Source organism: Pelodiscus sinensis, chromosome 1 (genome assembly GCF_049634645.1).
Source record: "Pelodiscus sinensis isolate JC-2024 chromosome 1, ASM4963464v1, whole genome shotgun sequence".
Taxonomy (NCBI): Eukaryota; Metazoa; Chordata; order Testudines; family Trionychidae; genus Pelodiscus; species Pelodiscus sinensis.
The window spans coordinates 233,317,138-233,332,163 of record NC_134711.1 but is presented as its reverse complement, the minus strand read 5'-3'; the positions used below and the strand labels follow the sequence as shown (position 1 = coordinate 233,332,163).

The 15,026-nt window shown below is 40.5% G+C and overlaps 1 protein-coding gene across 3 annotated transcripts in view; it reads left to right on the top strand.

Moving 5' to 3' along the window:
* Positions 1-14,989, top strand: part of TGFBRAP1 (transforming growth factor beta receptor associated protein 1) — a 50,562-nt gene extending 35,573 nt beyond the window's left edge. For all 3 annotated transcript variants that reach the window (XM_075917523.1, XM_006114576.4, XM_006114575.4), the window contains exons 8-12: positions 1,351-1,494; positions 2,708-2,854; positions 3,955-4,114; positions 4,950-5,383; positions 6,519-14,989. In XM_075917523.1, coding sequence (XP_075773638.1) covers positions 1,351-1,494; positions 2,708-2,854; positions 3,955-4,114; positions 4,950-5,383; positions 6,519-6,707 — 1,074 coding nt within the window. In that variant the 3' untranslated portion in view covers positions 6,708-14,989. The remainder of the gene's footprint in view (positions 1-1,350; positions 1,495-2,707; positions 2,855-3,954; positions 4,115-4,949; positions 5,384-6,518) is intronic.
* The last annotated feature ends 37 nt before the right edge of the window (positions 14,990-15,026 follow it).

Below are 15,026 nucleotides of genomic sequence, written 5' to 3'. Positions count from 1 at the left end.
AATGGTAAGGCTGGGTCAGGTCCTTGGTGCAGAAAAAGGTGCTGTAAGGTGAGCAAAATCATTCAGCATAATGAATGATTAACCCTTCTCAACCCAGGAATGTCCTTCATAAGTGCTAGAACTAACGGTGCCGGGGGTGCTGCTGCATCTGCTGGCTTGCAGAGGTTTCTATTTTATACATGGGAGAGTTTGGTTCATTGGCTGTCAGCACGACTGCTGTAAAAATTTTTCCACCACCCTTGATGCCCTTGAAATAGTGTCTGCTGGTGCTGACGGACGTGTATAAATGTGATTGCAACTGCTAGGCAAATTAATACAATTTTGTGAGTTTTGCGTATAGGGACAAAACCAGCATTAAAGAAAACAAGATTGCTTGTTGCTAAATTGCCAACTCATTCAGTTATTTAAAACCTATACTAGAATATAAAGAGCAGGATTCAAGTAGCAACTAGAGGCTGAATGTAACTTTAGAGCAAAGAGAGCAAATTCCAAAATGATAGTGTGGAAAAAATGTTCCTTGATTATAATTACTGTGCAAGTCATTGAGGCCAAGAACTTTAGTGAGATTGAAAAGGGGATTATATGTATACGTGGATATAAAGAATATCCAGAGTTAGTGCTAACATTTTAAAGGACTATTAAACCACCATGTTTCAGGATTTAAGCTACTCTCTAACCTAGAGGTGGGCAATAATTTTTAAAAGGGGGTCTCACAAATTTCTGAGGTGGCCCTGGGCTGTTGTGGAAGGGGTGGGGCTTCCCCACCTCACAGACCCTGATTGGCCTGGGGTTGGGGAAGTGTGTGAAGTCTCCCTCCCGTGCCCCCGGCACCTGGAGACAGTCACCAGCTTTTTATAAACAGTTGGTGGTTCCCTAGGTGCTGCAATGGGAGAAGACCTTGCACGCTCCCCTCACCCCCAGGCCAGTCACGGTCTGGGGGCAAGGGGAATGCATGAAGTCTCCCCCCTCCACCACCACCTCCCCCAGCCCTGCCACGGGTTTGCGACAGCTAGAGAAAAACGCTGGTGTGCCCTTGGCGGGGGGACTAGAGGTCTTGATTGGCCTGGGGGTAGGGGAACGGCAGGGCGGCACAGGCCGGATCCACCATCTTGGTGGTCTGGCTCTGGCCCACAGAGTCCCCTTTGCCCACTCCTGCTCTAACCACTAGGAACTAGAATCAGGCATGAGAGAGGGTCTGTGCACTGAGATCTCTGGGAACTGACGACCAAGGAGAGATATACAATCATAATGTTGTTCCTGTAATTTTTTAATTGAGCAGTAGACTTGGTAAGTTGAAGTATATTGAAAAAGCCCATAAGTTTAATTCTTGTACACTTTTTTCTGTTTCAGTTATGGGTGAAAATAGTTAATGGAGACATTCAAGATTCTACACGTTCAGACCTCTATGAGTATATAGTAGACTTCCTTACCTTCTGCTCAGACCAAGAACTAGTATGGAAATATGCTGAATGGGTTTTACAGAAAAGTGAGGAGGTTTGTGATTATATCCCTTCTTAAAACAAATAGTTCCAGGAAAAAAAAATGCGGTAAAATCTAATGGCTTAATCACTTCTCCCTTTCATGTTTCTTACCTCTCTAAATCTTTTAGACTTAACTATCTCCTATCTAATTTGTTTGATGCCAGCACCAATTTCAGTATCTGCAGATGTTTATTGTAAACAATAGATTTCAAAATGCTATTAAGCTGTCATCTTGCACAATGGAAGAAATGGCATTGTGTATGCTAACCGAGATTTATATTGAAGTTTTGCTTCATATTAAGGCTTTTTTGCGCATGAAGATTAAAACACAAGTTGATTTAACATGTTAATAGTTCAGTGTTGATAATATTCCATTGCTCTAAAGAGTTGCTGTAGTGGTGACTTGTGTGGGAAAATGGGTTAAGTAATCTTTCTCCCCCTCCCCCCTCTTGGCAACACCTGTGCTGCTTCAGGAGTCAGATGTCATGAGCGGCTTATGCTCTTTCCCAACCAGAATGCAAGTGCATTATTTCTGTAACATATACAAGTATTTAGTACTACAGTTTGTATCAAGGGACTGTGCGCTATAAAGTGCACAAGTAGCAGCCTTTATCCCATGGAATTTACCATCTAAATAAGTTCTAGTTATTGCTGAATTAAAGCATGTTTTTTTCCATCTATATAGCATGTAGACTTAACAGACACTGAAACCAACCTCTTGGATCTGAACTAAAACAATGCTACTGATATAGCATTGTATCTGATGCCACAGCTAGTAAACCTTGTTTATTTTAGCCATTTATAAAAGCTTATACGTTCGATTTACTTAAAGGAATCCAGAGATGAGGTAGAAAATCTTAGCTGACATTTGAGCTTTGACTCTTCCTCTTTTTCCTTGTCCTTTGGGGTATTTAATGTTTTGTTCTGCTTCTCTCACATTCACATTTATGTCCTAGAATGAATAGTATTTGTTTGAAAAAGCCATTGCCACAAAAGGCTTACCAGTTGGACAATGTATAGATTATGAATTGGGGCTGTAGGTATGTGATGCATCATGAAGCAGTAACAGAGCAGCCCAGTTCTAGTATGTTTTGTTAATCCATTACTTTGGCGTTGTGTGCGTTCTAAATATTTTGTATTTGATTAACTTAATTAACAAAAAGTAAGTGCTGAAAACAAAGAATAAAGATGTAGTCTGACTTTCTAAACCAGCTAACTTGTTATAGGTTGGAGTACAGATTTTTACAAAAAGATCTGAGGAAGAACAAGGGAAAAACAGCTTTAATCCAGATGATGTCATGAATTGCCTTAACAAATACCCCAAGTCACTTGTTAAATATCTGGAGCATCTAGTCTTGGATAGAAAAATAGAGGTAAGCTCTTCAGAAATACCCTACACTGGTTCAGTATACAAATGGGATACTTCAAATGCAGAGCCTGAAGCAGACAATTATTTTCTTCATAAGTTTGAACATTGGGTTTCAAGTTTAGGAGAGAAAGAGGGTAGTCTTATATCTAGAGCAGCATTTCTTAAGGTGTGTTCTGTGGCACACTGATGTGCCATGGAGAACAGCGTTCAAAATGGCCCCCTTAGAAGGGCAGTGCCTGCTTGCCTGATAAAAGGGCAAACTGTTTGGGTTTTTTTTTCTTTGCTTAACTTCTTTTCCCCCATCCTTTTTTGTTTGTTTGTTTGTTTTTTGCTCAACAACTTTCCCTGGGGGCCCTTTTTTTTCCCTTAAAGGGCAAACCTTTTTTTTTTCCCCTCAACAAAAACAAATCCATGGTGTTCCCCAGAAAAAAAAAATGTTTGGTGATTCTCCATCTTAAAAAGTTTAAGAAACACTGATCTAGAGTGTAACCATGGGAATAAGGATATCTGGCTTCCAGTTTTTCAACACTGGGCTGGTGTAAGACTGTGCAAGTTACTTAACCTCGCTGACACTTTGATCTCTGGGCAAGGTATGCTTTTATGCCTCATTTTTGAGGCTTAAATCCAGTATATGGGAAGAACTTTGACAGGAAAGGGAATTTTTTTTATATACAAAACAACTTCCCTCTGGAGCTCATTGTTGCAAGGTTATCTTTGAGGCCAGGATCTCAGTACAAGTAAAATAAGGATTTGACATGTTATATAACAGGAATATTTGTTGTACTCTTGGGATACATATAAGGGATATAGACTCTGGTCCATTAAAGCAGAAACTAATTATTATCAGACAGGGTACAGGACTAGAAGAATCATTGAGTGAAGAGTCAAAAGGCTTCAGAACATACTAACGTTTTCTGGGGAGCAGAGTCTAAGATGAAAAATGTGTTCAATTTATTGGGCAATTTTTACTGCATGCTTCAGTGTATTTACACTAATATATCGAGTAAAGATTAAACACTGTTTAATTTTGCGGGGATGGATTATCTTTGTCTTGTAATTGCATTTTTGTATATGTTGAGTTAATCTTGTACTTTTTGCCTGCAGAAAGAAATGTACCATACCTACTTAGCTGTGCTGTATTTGGAGGCAGTGCTTCAACTAAAAACTGTGACAACAGACAATTGTGTGGAATTGACTGAAACACAGATTAAGCTACGCAGTCTTCTTCAGAAATCTGACTTGTATAGAATTCATTTTATTTTAGGTAAGATAAGCACATTTACCTTGTAAATGAAAGACCATACTATCCTTTGACAGCTTTTGCAGCAATCAGAGTAGGTTTGAAAACAGAACAGGTTTAAGGCCCACTGAGGTGCTTCTGTTTTTATATTGCTCTGTACATGCACCTGGCGTTTAGCAGACAAATATGGTCGTGCCAGTCATTGAAGATGTTACTATGTAAGCTAAAGCTTAACCAAGTGAAAAGATAGTAATGTATATAAACATTCCCCTTCAAAATGTTACATTTCCACGCAAAAGCTGTTAACTTTTGCAATATCTAAAATTGGAAACACTGAATTGGTATTTCATAATTTTACATGAGCATGAAATAAATTGCTAGTGCACTTTAAAGGTAAGCGTACCCACCTTTTGGCTTATTTGGGGGTGGAAGTGTTAGAAATGCATACTAATTTTCCCAAGTGACAATAAAGTAGCATATTTTGTAAGTAAATTATTTGAGTTTCTATTATATTTCTGCAGTAGTGTTGAACCTACTTACTCTAAATACATTAGCTGAAAATTATTTCTTTCTTTTTCATAGTTCATAATATGGGCTGATATCCACTGAGCACACAAGGTGGATTTATATAAATATATTTTTTCAGATAAAGTACGTAGAATGACACTGCCCTTGGTTGCATAGATAGCAGTATTTTGCAGTTTGTTTTTTCCCAAAAAATATTTTTGATTGATTTTTATTGGAAACAAGTATTGGAGAATACTGGCTTTGGGTGTCAAAGTTTTGATTCTGTCTGGGGAGGCAAATAATGCTCCTTTATTGAACAAAGCACTGCACTAAACTGATTCTCATTTGACAGATAAAATCAAGGGGACAGTTCTTCATATGGAAAGGGCAATACTATATGGGAAACTGGAAGAACATGACAAAGCGTTGCATATCCTAGTCCATGAAATAAAGGACTTCTCTGCCGCTGAAGATTACTGCATATGGAGCTCTGAGAATAAAGGTCTACCATACAGGCAAAGGCTTTTCCATATGTTGCTCTCAGTTTATCTAAATCCAGGCTCTTCAGACTGTGAATTGGTTATGGCTGCTGTAGATCTCTTGAATAATCATGCTACCGAATTTGATGCAGCCCATGTCTTACAGCTTGTGCCTGACAGCTGGTCAGTACAGCTTCTCTCCCCATTCCTGACTAGAACAATGAGGGAAAGCCTTCATACAAAAAGAATGACTCAAATTACACTTGGGTTAGCAAAAGCTGAAAACTTAATCTATAAACATGACAAGGTGGGTGCGTTGCTTTCTCTCTTATAATTCAAATATATGGATTTATTTTTAAATATGTCTATAATTTTAAGGTATTTGTTTCCTGAGGAAGAAATCTTTCCCTTAGTTCTTGTCAGTTATTCAAAGTTGCTTTTTCCCCTCTGGCTATATCTCCCAGTTATCAGGACAGTACTGATAACTGCCCAACTCTAACCAGTCCTAAATTTCAAATACTGTGACGCAAACCGCTTCATTTTCCCTTTAAAAGATTAGTATGCTCTACTGCTAACTTCAGGACTCCAGTAATCGACTTTTTTCTAATCAGGATTGAGATGTATTGGATGGAGTTGCGGCGTGACATTTGCTCAGCAGTCACCCCAACTCAGACCTACTGGATCACCTCTGTAAGCACAATGTTCACTTGAGAAACCACCTTACATCCTTGCTTACACTAATGTTACTGAACATTTCCAATGTGCTGTTATGCTCATTTAATTAAGAGAGTTAACATATTGACCTACAGAATCTGACTGAGACAAGAATCCATGAGCTAATTAATCTCGAGAAGCTGGGGAATGTACACTCGCAATACTTATTTCCACATACATACTTGGGGAGCTTCGGATTTAAATAAAGTGCTATTTTTTTAAAGAGTAGTAATTAGGAATAAACATGGAATATTTACAAAAATAGCTGTTAAATATGCAAAATTAGTCCAAGCTATTGTAAACAGTCCATGTAATTGGGCTTTTTATAAATCCCAATCAAGTGACTAAGTCTATCCAGTTAGTACAAACGAGAGTCCTGGAGCATCTTAAAGACTAATAAATGTATTTGGGCATAAGGTTTTGTGGGCTAGAACCCACTTCGACAGATGTGTGGACTAGAGCATCTGACAAAGTGGATTCCAGCCCTCAAAAGCTTATGCCAGAGTAAAATTGTTAGTCTTTAAGATGCCGCATTGATTTTGCTGAAACAGAGTAACATGGCTGTTCCTCTGAAACTTGCCCTTAGTGCTAGATAGCTAATGTAGCTGTAATGTAAAAAGCTTTAATGGACACTTTTGTCTTATAAACAACCTGGATTATGTTGTTTTGTCTAGTTCCCTTCCTGATTTACAATGATAATGGATTCCTGTTTTCTCTCCTATTTATAGGTTAAATTAAAAGGAAGTCCAATTATTCTTTCGGACAAAAAGCTCTGCCAGGTGTGCCAAAGTCCCTTCTGTGAGCCTGCCTTCGTGAGATACCCGAATGGTGGTATGGTTCACACCCATTGCGCTGCAAACAGACTCCTGAACCCTAACATAACCCATCATTTATCAAACTCTAGCAGTCAGACTTGAAATATTTTCCAAGTTGCACTGGTTTCCACGACTTATTCCTTGGAAAACATGCTGGATAAAGAACAAAGTGCAGCTACTTTAACAATAAATCAAGATGAAGAGATTATCCTGGGGCTAATGGGAAGATTTCAGTAAATGTGAAATATGGCCACTTATCTGCTGATCTTTATGAATGTAGACAGCAATGAAAATATTAACTGTCAGAAATGGAGACATGCAAGAGTAAGCCGTTCTGTGTATAGTAATAAAAATCTACCTGCTGAAAGAAAATAAGCCTTTTCTTCACAAAAAGGATGGATACAGGGGCAGATGAATGTTTTTTTTTAAGGAAACTTAAATTTGCACTGAATGTGTTTATAAATATGGTGTGGCGGTCAGACTTTTATTCAGGAGTTGGATTTTATCTATCTCTAGAATGCTTTATGAAGAGACTATACCATGTTGTAGCAGTGTAGAGAAGAGACTGGTATGTTTCAGCTCATTTTCAAGAAAAATGCATATTGATTGTTAGCTGCAGCATGTCCTCATTTCTGCTGAACCCTGTTCCACGGGATCACATTCTGAACTTGTTCTATGCCCTACAAATTATTGGCTTTTGATGCACTTTTTGCCCCCCCCCCTTGCTGTATTGTTGTCATAATACAAATTTAAATACTGGCCTGTTGCAAGTTTCTACTGTTCTGCTGTATATAAAGTAATAAACTCAGTGGAAACTGATGGCCTCATACAGTCACACATCTGTATTTGAAAAAGCCAGTCATAATGAAGCTGTCTGGTCAGACCCTAGTCACTTTTTTGTTGTAAAAGAGGCTTTAATAATTTTAAATATGGACTTATTTATTAATACTATACTGTAAATAGAGTTCAATAAATTGGTCTTATCATACTGAATGTCCTTGGAGGATAAACATGTAGCCAGTGATATCAGGGTTGGGGTTATATTATAAATGTCTGCTGTAATATAACTTTGACAACAAGCTGAGACTCCACTGGGACTCACTGCAATAGTAAGTATCAGTGCTTTCAGATCCCTTTGAGATCTAAGACTTAATGAGGGGGGAGAGATTGTGAGGAAGTCAGTACTCACACCTGATGTGCTAGTGAATTTGGTAGGATTTAATAAATGCTATATAAATTCTGATGTGTTCAGCTGGAGAGAAATGGTAAGTGAGGCAACTTTACTGGACCAACTTCTGTCAGTGCAAGTTTCGAGCTTTCACACAGCTCTTCTTCAGGTAACTTTTTTCTATAGTATGAGGAAAAAAATATTTATTGAGTCTGTAAACTATTCAAGATACTCCTTAATCAAATTTTATAAGCGACCTGAGTTTGGAAGAAATCACTTTACATAAGATTAAATATCCATATATTAAAAACTTTGTAATATTTTAAGCCAAAGAAATAATCACACTGTAATAAGTATAATAGGCTCTTGAGTGATACATTGATGAAATAATTGACTCTAAATTTTCAGCTTATGTCAGTTGAGATTTTTCAGCACAAAGTGTATCTGCTCAATGTCCTCTAGATGCAATCTAAAAAGTCTGTGGGCTTTCACACAGTATGGGGCCTGATGATAGTCTGGCTACCTAAGAGAAATTTCCATACCCAGCTACAGTTGCTGGAATCTGATCCTGAAAGGATGTAACATTTTGCTCTACCTTTAGGCAAAACTGTTTTGGATCTAGCTTCTTTAATAGCTATCTTTCTGACCCCAAGATAAGAAATTAGCAATTTAGGGTTCTTTGGCTTGGGTTCTTACCTTGCATACCTCAGAAAATGATTCTGTAACATTTCTGTTTGAATGGTTTGCTCTGAAGCATACAGGCTAAATTTTGTTAAAAGTTCTTCACATAAATAAAGGTGTCCATAACTTACTTTTTTCCTGCATTAGGCCTCCAGGATTCCCCAATTCAATTGTAAATTGATTCTGCTCAGTTCCTTTGGTTTGTGGTGTTCCCTTAGGTTAAGCATGGCTTTTTTTACACTGACTATAACTACTTTTAGAACACAGTATCATAAATCAGTATGACAAAATACAGGTAAATAACATAAGTTGAGATTGGTAATGTCAACAAATTATTGGAGGGGGGAGACCCACATCATAACTCAAGGAGTACTGATGCATCTGGAAATCAGTGTTATCTAAAGATTTGAATATAGATTTTTTTTTTGAAGTAGGCAATAGCATGGAGTTTGTAAGACATTATATATCGGGAAAGAGGCATTACACAAATATCAGGTGCAATACACCTGTTTTCATAAAGATATCTCACTGGAAATGTATAGTTTCTTTTTTAAAAAAACAAGTATGGTTATTCTTCAGCCAGGAAGTCGAATCCAGATGCTTTACACTTGATCTTTAAAAAAAAAAATGGAACCCTGGGGACTTGGCTAAGGAGAAATTTGTGTTAGAACACCTTAAATGAGTTTATATGTGAATAAGACCAAATATTCTTTGGACAGTTGAACATGTCCATTCCACATTAAGTGTTATGTGCTCATCATATGCATTGGTATCAGAAGTTTTTCCCTCAGCAGTATGCATAGGTAATGGCACTCATGCTGCCAACTCCCTCCCACTCTTGAGTTCCTTTTTGCTGCCAGTGATAGGCTACGTCTAGACTGGCATGATTTTCTGCAAATGCTTTTAACGGAAAAGTTTTCTGTTAAAAGCACTTTTTGCGGAAAAGCGTCCGTGCCCATCTAGACGTGCTTTTGCGCAAAACAAATCCGAGCTGTCTACACTGGCCTTTTTGCGCAAAAGGACTTTTGCCGGAACGGGAACAACGTAGTATTTCCACAAGAAGCACTGATTTCAGACAGTAGGAAGTCAGTGTTCTTGCAGAAATTCAAGCAGCCAGTCTAGACACCGCCTATAGTGTATAGAACTTCTGTGGTTTCAGATGGGTTTTTTTTATCACTAAGTCCCTAGGTTTAAACCTTGTGAATTGTGCAAGCAGCCCATGCCCTTTAGCAATCCACATGGTTGTTGCCTGAGGTGTCTGGGCAAGGGCTACATTAGCAACTGTTGCATTTAAGCTCTGGTCAACAAAAGAACCATTTGCCTCAGGACAATTATAATGAAGTCAGCACTAATTCCAGCAGAGGAGTACAGGTCAGACTCTGCCCCAGCATCATAGCATTGGTGTAGGGCACTGCAGTGGCACTGGCGTCAAGCCCACGTACAATCCCTCTCTAGCCTTGCTCAAGAAAGCCAAAGGGGGCCATGAGGGGCACATCTCTGGTATCCTGTAAAAGAAAGGAGAGAACAAAGAGAGATAAGACTTGTGATGGGTGGATCATCAAATTGGGCCACAGCTCAAGCCAAGTGGTCCAGCCCTTTCCACCCCATGCTAGACAGTGATAAAGGCTGCTGGCATGTAGAGGTGCTATCTAAGCCTTGCCAGCAGCACAGACCATTTTGCCTTTGCTGGTGCCAGTGGCACCAACATAAGCAGTGTCACAGTCCCAGGGCAAGCCCATGTTGGGCTCCTTTCAAGCATCTCCGTTCCAGTAGTGTTGGTCCCTGGCTAAGGGGCCTTCCCACCAGTGCTCCCTTGCAAAGCCACCATTCCTCAGACTTTGGGCTCTGAGAGTGCCCCTTCATCACAGGGAACGAGGGCACCAGGAACGGGACTTTGAGCACAGCTCACCAAGACCACAGCACAGACTAGTTGAGGCTTGTGCCCTTCGGCAAGAGCATTGAGACAAGCGCCCTGTGTCTCCCAGGCTTTGAAATTGCTCACAAGTTGAACAGAGTCACTAGTCACCATCTTGTCAGTGCCAGTCTCCATCATGCAGGTCCTTATGGCCTTGGAGGTCTGCCAGACCAACTCCCAGCACTGGGTGAGCAATGGGAATCTATGAATGCTAGTTTACCATTCTCAATCTGGCCATGTCCTAACTGGTCCCAAGACAGAGACTCTGACCACTCCAAGGGATCTGTGTAGGAAAAGACCTCACACCTTTCCGATCCTGATTGCTGGTCAGCGTGCGCTCCACCTTGGAGGCCGGTACTGAGGTGTCCCTGCCACAAGGGCAGGCACAGACATTGTTGGTACCGCTCTCATCTTCAGCACCGCCACTAATCCATGTGTCTGCAGGAGCAATGGCTGGTGCCCTTGTACCTGTGGAACCTTTAAGGGTTAACCCAACCATTTCAGGTCGCCTGACTGATTTCAGGGGCTTCAGAAAGACTATTGGCCTTATCTCACCTTCCCCAGACCCAAAAAGCTCTAGAGGAGCAGCCTGCCACCTTGTAGGAGGAAGGGACAGAGCTCACAGCACCAGCATCCTCCATGACAACAGACAAGGCCGCTAAGCACCCCCCTCACAGGGTCACACTCAGGTGAATTGGAAACTGCTGAAGAGTCTCATATTTCACCTGGGCCTATGTGCAGAGGTGCTCAAAGAGACATTTAGACACATTTTGATTGGCGCTGAGGAACTCTAGCTAGGTTGACTTTGCTCCTTCATCACTAATATTCTACCTCCTCCCTGCACATTTCCAAAAAAGCTGAATATAAATCTTTAGGACCATGAGTAACTGGTTTATACTCCCCAGATCCTAACTCTGAAGTGGTCAACCAGAGGGAGAGTGGGTCAATCAGGGCAATGCCAAATAAAAACTTCAGGAGACTGGATAGGTTTGAGGTGGAAAAATTTATTCATCCTCCAGCCTACAATTGAGGGTGGCTAATCATCAAGCCCTCCTTGGCCATTATAGTTTCAATAATGGTAGGACATGGACAGAGTCAAAGAATTGCTTCCTGAAGGTTCCAGGTTGCTTCCAATGCAATGGACTCCATGATCTCAGCTATATCCCTGCATTGGGCATCCTGACTGTACTTCTCCAGCTTGTCCGTGGAGGCTCTTTATTGATTCAAAACCTTCCTTTCGATGGCCATACTCCATTTGCAGAGCAAATGGCCACCATTTTGCACGGACTTAAGAACCTTTACATTACGCTAAGATATTGGGACCGTACATTCCCAGTCCTGCCTATAAATTATTCTGGTTGCAACCTTCGAGGTCAAGGGAGCCAGCGACATCAGGAGCCACCTGTAAGATCCTGTAGTGGGATCTTAACCTGGTTCTCTCCAGGCTCACTGGAGAGCCCTTCAATCTGCTGGGCTCCTGCTTCCTTTCCCACATATCCTGCAAGGTCACTTTCCTGGTAGCAGTCACGTTGACTAGGCAAGAAGAGTCTTGGAGATTAAGGCCTTGACCTCGGAACCACCTTACACGGTCTTTTTAAAAAGTCCAGCTCCTGTCCCACTTGTTCCTTCCTTCCTGCCAAAGGTAGTATCTTCCTTCCACAAGAACCAGGACATTCTTCCCAGTGTTCTTTCCCAAACTCCACAGGACTGCCGTAGAAAGGTGTCTTCACGCAGTAGATATCCAGAGGGCCTTGGCCTTTTACTTGGAAAAGACAAATAATTTCCCTAAGTCAACCTAGCTCTTCATCCTATCCAATGTAGCAATGAAGGGTCTTCCAGCCTCCTTGCAGAGGATTACCTACTGGATTACCTCTTGCATAAGAACCTGTTAGGAGCTGGCAGAAGTTCTACCACTGCCAGTTGTCAGATCCCATTCTACTAGAGTGCAGGTGTCTTTAGCAGCCTTCCTGGTGAACATTTCAATCCAGAACATCTGGAGAGCCCATGATATGGCCCTATTATAACACATTCACATCTTATTATGTCATCACTCAGCAGGCCGGAAACAATGTGGGTTTGGCAGAGCTGTTACAACCTATGCAGCTGTGAACTCCTACCTGCTTTCCAAGGATATCGTTTGGAGTCACTCCATGCGGAATGAGTGTGAACAAGCACTTGAAGACAAGACACCTGTTCCATAGCTGGTGTTCAAGAAGTGTTGCTCACGGGGGAAGAACTTCTGGCAAGCACACACATCTAATGTGTAATGGACATAAGCAACATATATCGAACACCAGTTACGAAACAGGTATCTGTCTTTGGGTGTGTCTAGACTACAGAGTTTTGTCGACAAAAGTCCACTTTTGTCAACAAAACTATACCTGCGTCTACACTACCGCTGAGTTCTGTCGACATAACGTCGACAGAACTCAGCAGTTTTGTCGATGCTGGTAAACCTCATTTTATGAGGCATAACGCCTTCTGTCGACAGAGTTCTGTCAACAGAAGGTGTTATTGCATCTAGGGTTGTGTCTAGACTACAGGGTTTTGTCGACAAAGCAGCTTGCTTTGTCGACAGAACTGAATGTAGTCTAGACACTCTCTATCGACAGAAGCTTGTAGTCTAGACGTACACTTTGAGTGCTTGCTCATATCCATTCTGCATTAATTTATTTTGTTAATAGAAAAACAGATACTTATCTAAACAACCTTGTAATTCATTTAACTTGTAATTCATCTAACTATAGCACACATTCAAGGCACACGGATAGTGGAGAATAATATAATCTAACCTTTAGTAGGCAAAAAATATGCATACAGTTTTTTTAACTCAAGGGACTTTTCTGAGTGTAATCTTGGCAGGGGGAATATATATTGCTGCTTTAATATTAACTTCTATATCACTGTGTTCAATGTATACCTACAGCTGTGCACATTTTGAATATAATTCTAAAATTTAAAGCAACACCTTTATTTGCTGGCAGAATAAGCACTATAAATTATCTCAAAACAACTCAGTTATGTGCAACGATAAATTAGCAGGTTTGTGAGACTACTGCCACTGGCACAAAGACCATCATTAAACTTCTATTCTAGAGCCATTTGCAAGGCACTTGTTTCAAAATCTTTTCAGTTACAGCGTCATATTCTGCAACCACCTTGAGAATTTGCCTCAAATTAAATTCAAATTGTGTAGGAATCAGTACATTAATGTAGCATCTCTAAACTGTGTGGAAACTTGCTAGAATTTCCAAATGCAAATAAACCAAAGGTAAATCCAGGTTCCACAGAAGACAGTGAAAGAACATGGGTGACAACAATCTTTAGTTGCTATCCCGTAAATAGTTTTGGAGTAATCTCGAACGATGGACTGTCCCCCTTCCTGGCCACCCTTCTAAGATCTTTTGATGCAAAATGTGAGAGAAACTAGCAAAATTGGATTCAGAACTGCAGAAAGATGTTTGTGCCCCTTTGCCTAACCTTTCTCTCATTGTCTCTGCCTTTACCTTTGTTTTTCACCCTATCTGATTATCAATAGCAGCAGTACTGCAGTGTGGAATGTCTCCTGCTAACCCTCTAGATTCTTGGAGGTTGAAAATTATTGGTTCTTGTTAGTAACACTTTCTGTCAGAAAGAATATGTTGGGTTGTTGTTTACTGGTTCTGGGAGGGATTCATTGGAGGTGGTTGGTGTCAGCAACCCTGCTGACAACTTAGATAAGAAATGACATCAGCTATGACTTGGAAGTGCCATTTTTCTGATTTACTTTGCCTTTGAGACACTATTATATCAGTCTGTGCACTTTCACAGCAGTTATCTTGCAGAATCTCTGCAACTTATTGTTCTACCAATTTATTCAATCATTGCTGGTTCTGGAGTCAGTTCAAAGCACTTCGGTCTCCAAGATCAAGCCTCTCTACTATGTTATATCTTTGGTAAGCAAACCAATCAAAATGTCAGCACTGGGTATAAAACACAGCATTGCAACAATGATACTATTCAGCACAACTACTGGAGTTGAAGCTTGTTTTCATCCTGTGTTGTCCATATAAATTGAGAGCCATATGATGCTGTTATCAACATGAAACAAACTTCTCTGTTTCCTTTTTACTTCAGCACCCAGCTCATAACTTTCTGTACTGCCTGCTACTTGCACATACTGAAATATCATTGAATGTTGGCCTAAAATTTCAGGTAATTCACAGGGATTTTAGTCACCTATGTTGACTAATGTGTCCACAATTATCCTGGTTAAAGAAGATAATATCTTTGCTTCTCTCCATCCCCCCCCGCCCCCCAAATCTTAATTTGTCCTGATTTACAGTCTGTTTTTCTCCCTATGTAAAGCAAAAAGTAGGGAAGAAATAATTGATTAAAACGTGCACTTCAGAACACTGTTCTGCTTAAATTAGATGCTGGAAACAGCAGTGAACTGTCCTAATTATGCCTGTAAAGCAGGAGTAGGGAAACTTTTTCCTATCGGGACCACTGACATGCAGAAAAAATGAGTGGCAGGCCATATACAACCCAGCTGTGGAGAGCATGGAGGCTTGGGCCAAAAATTAGGGGTCAGATGCAGGCTCCAAGCTGAGTTAGAAGGTTGGGGTGTGGATGTGGGCTCTGAGTGAGGGCACAGACAATGAAGTGTTTGGGGTGC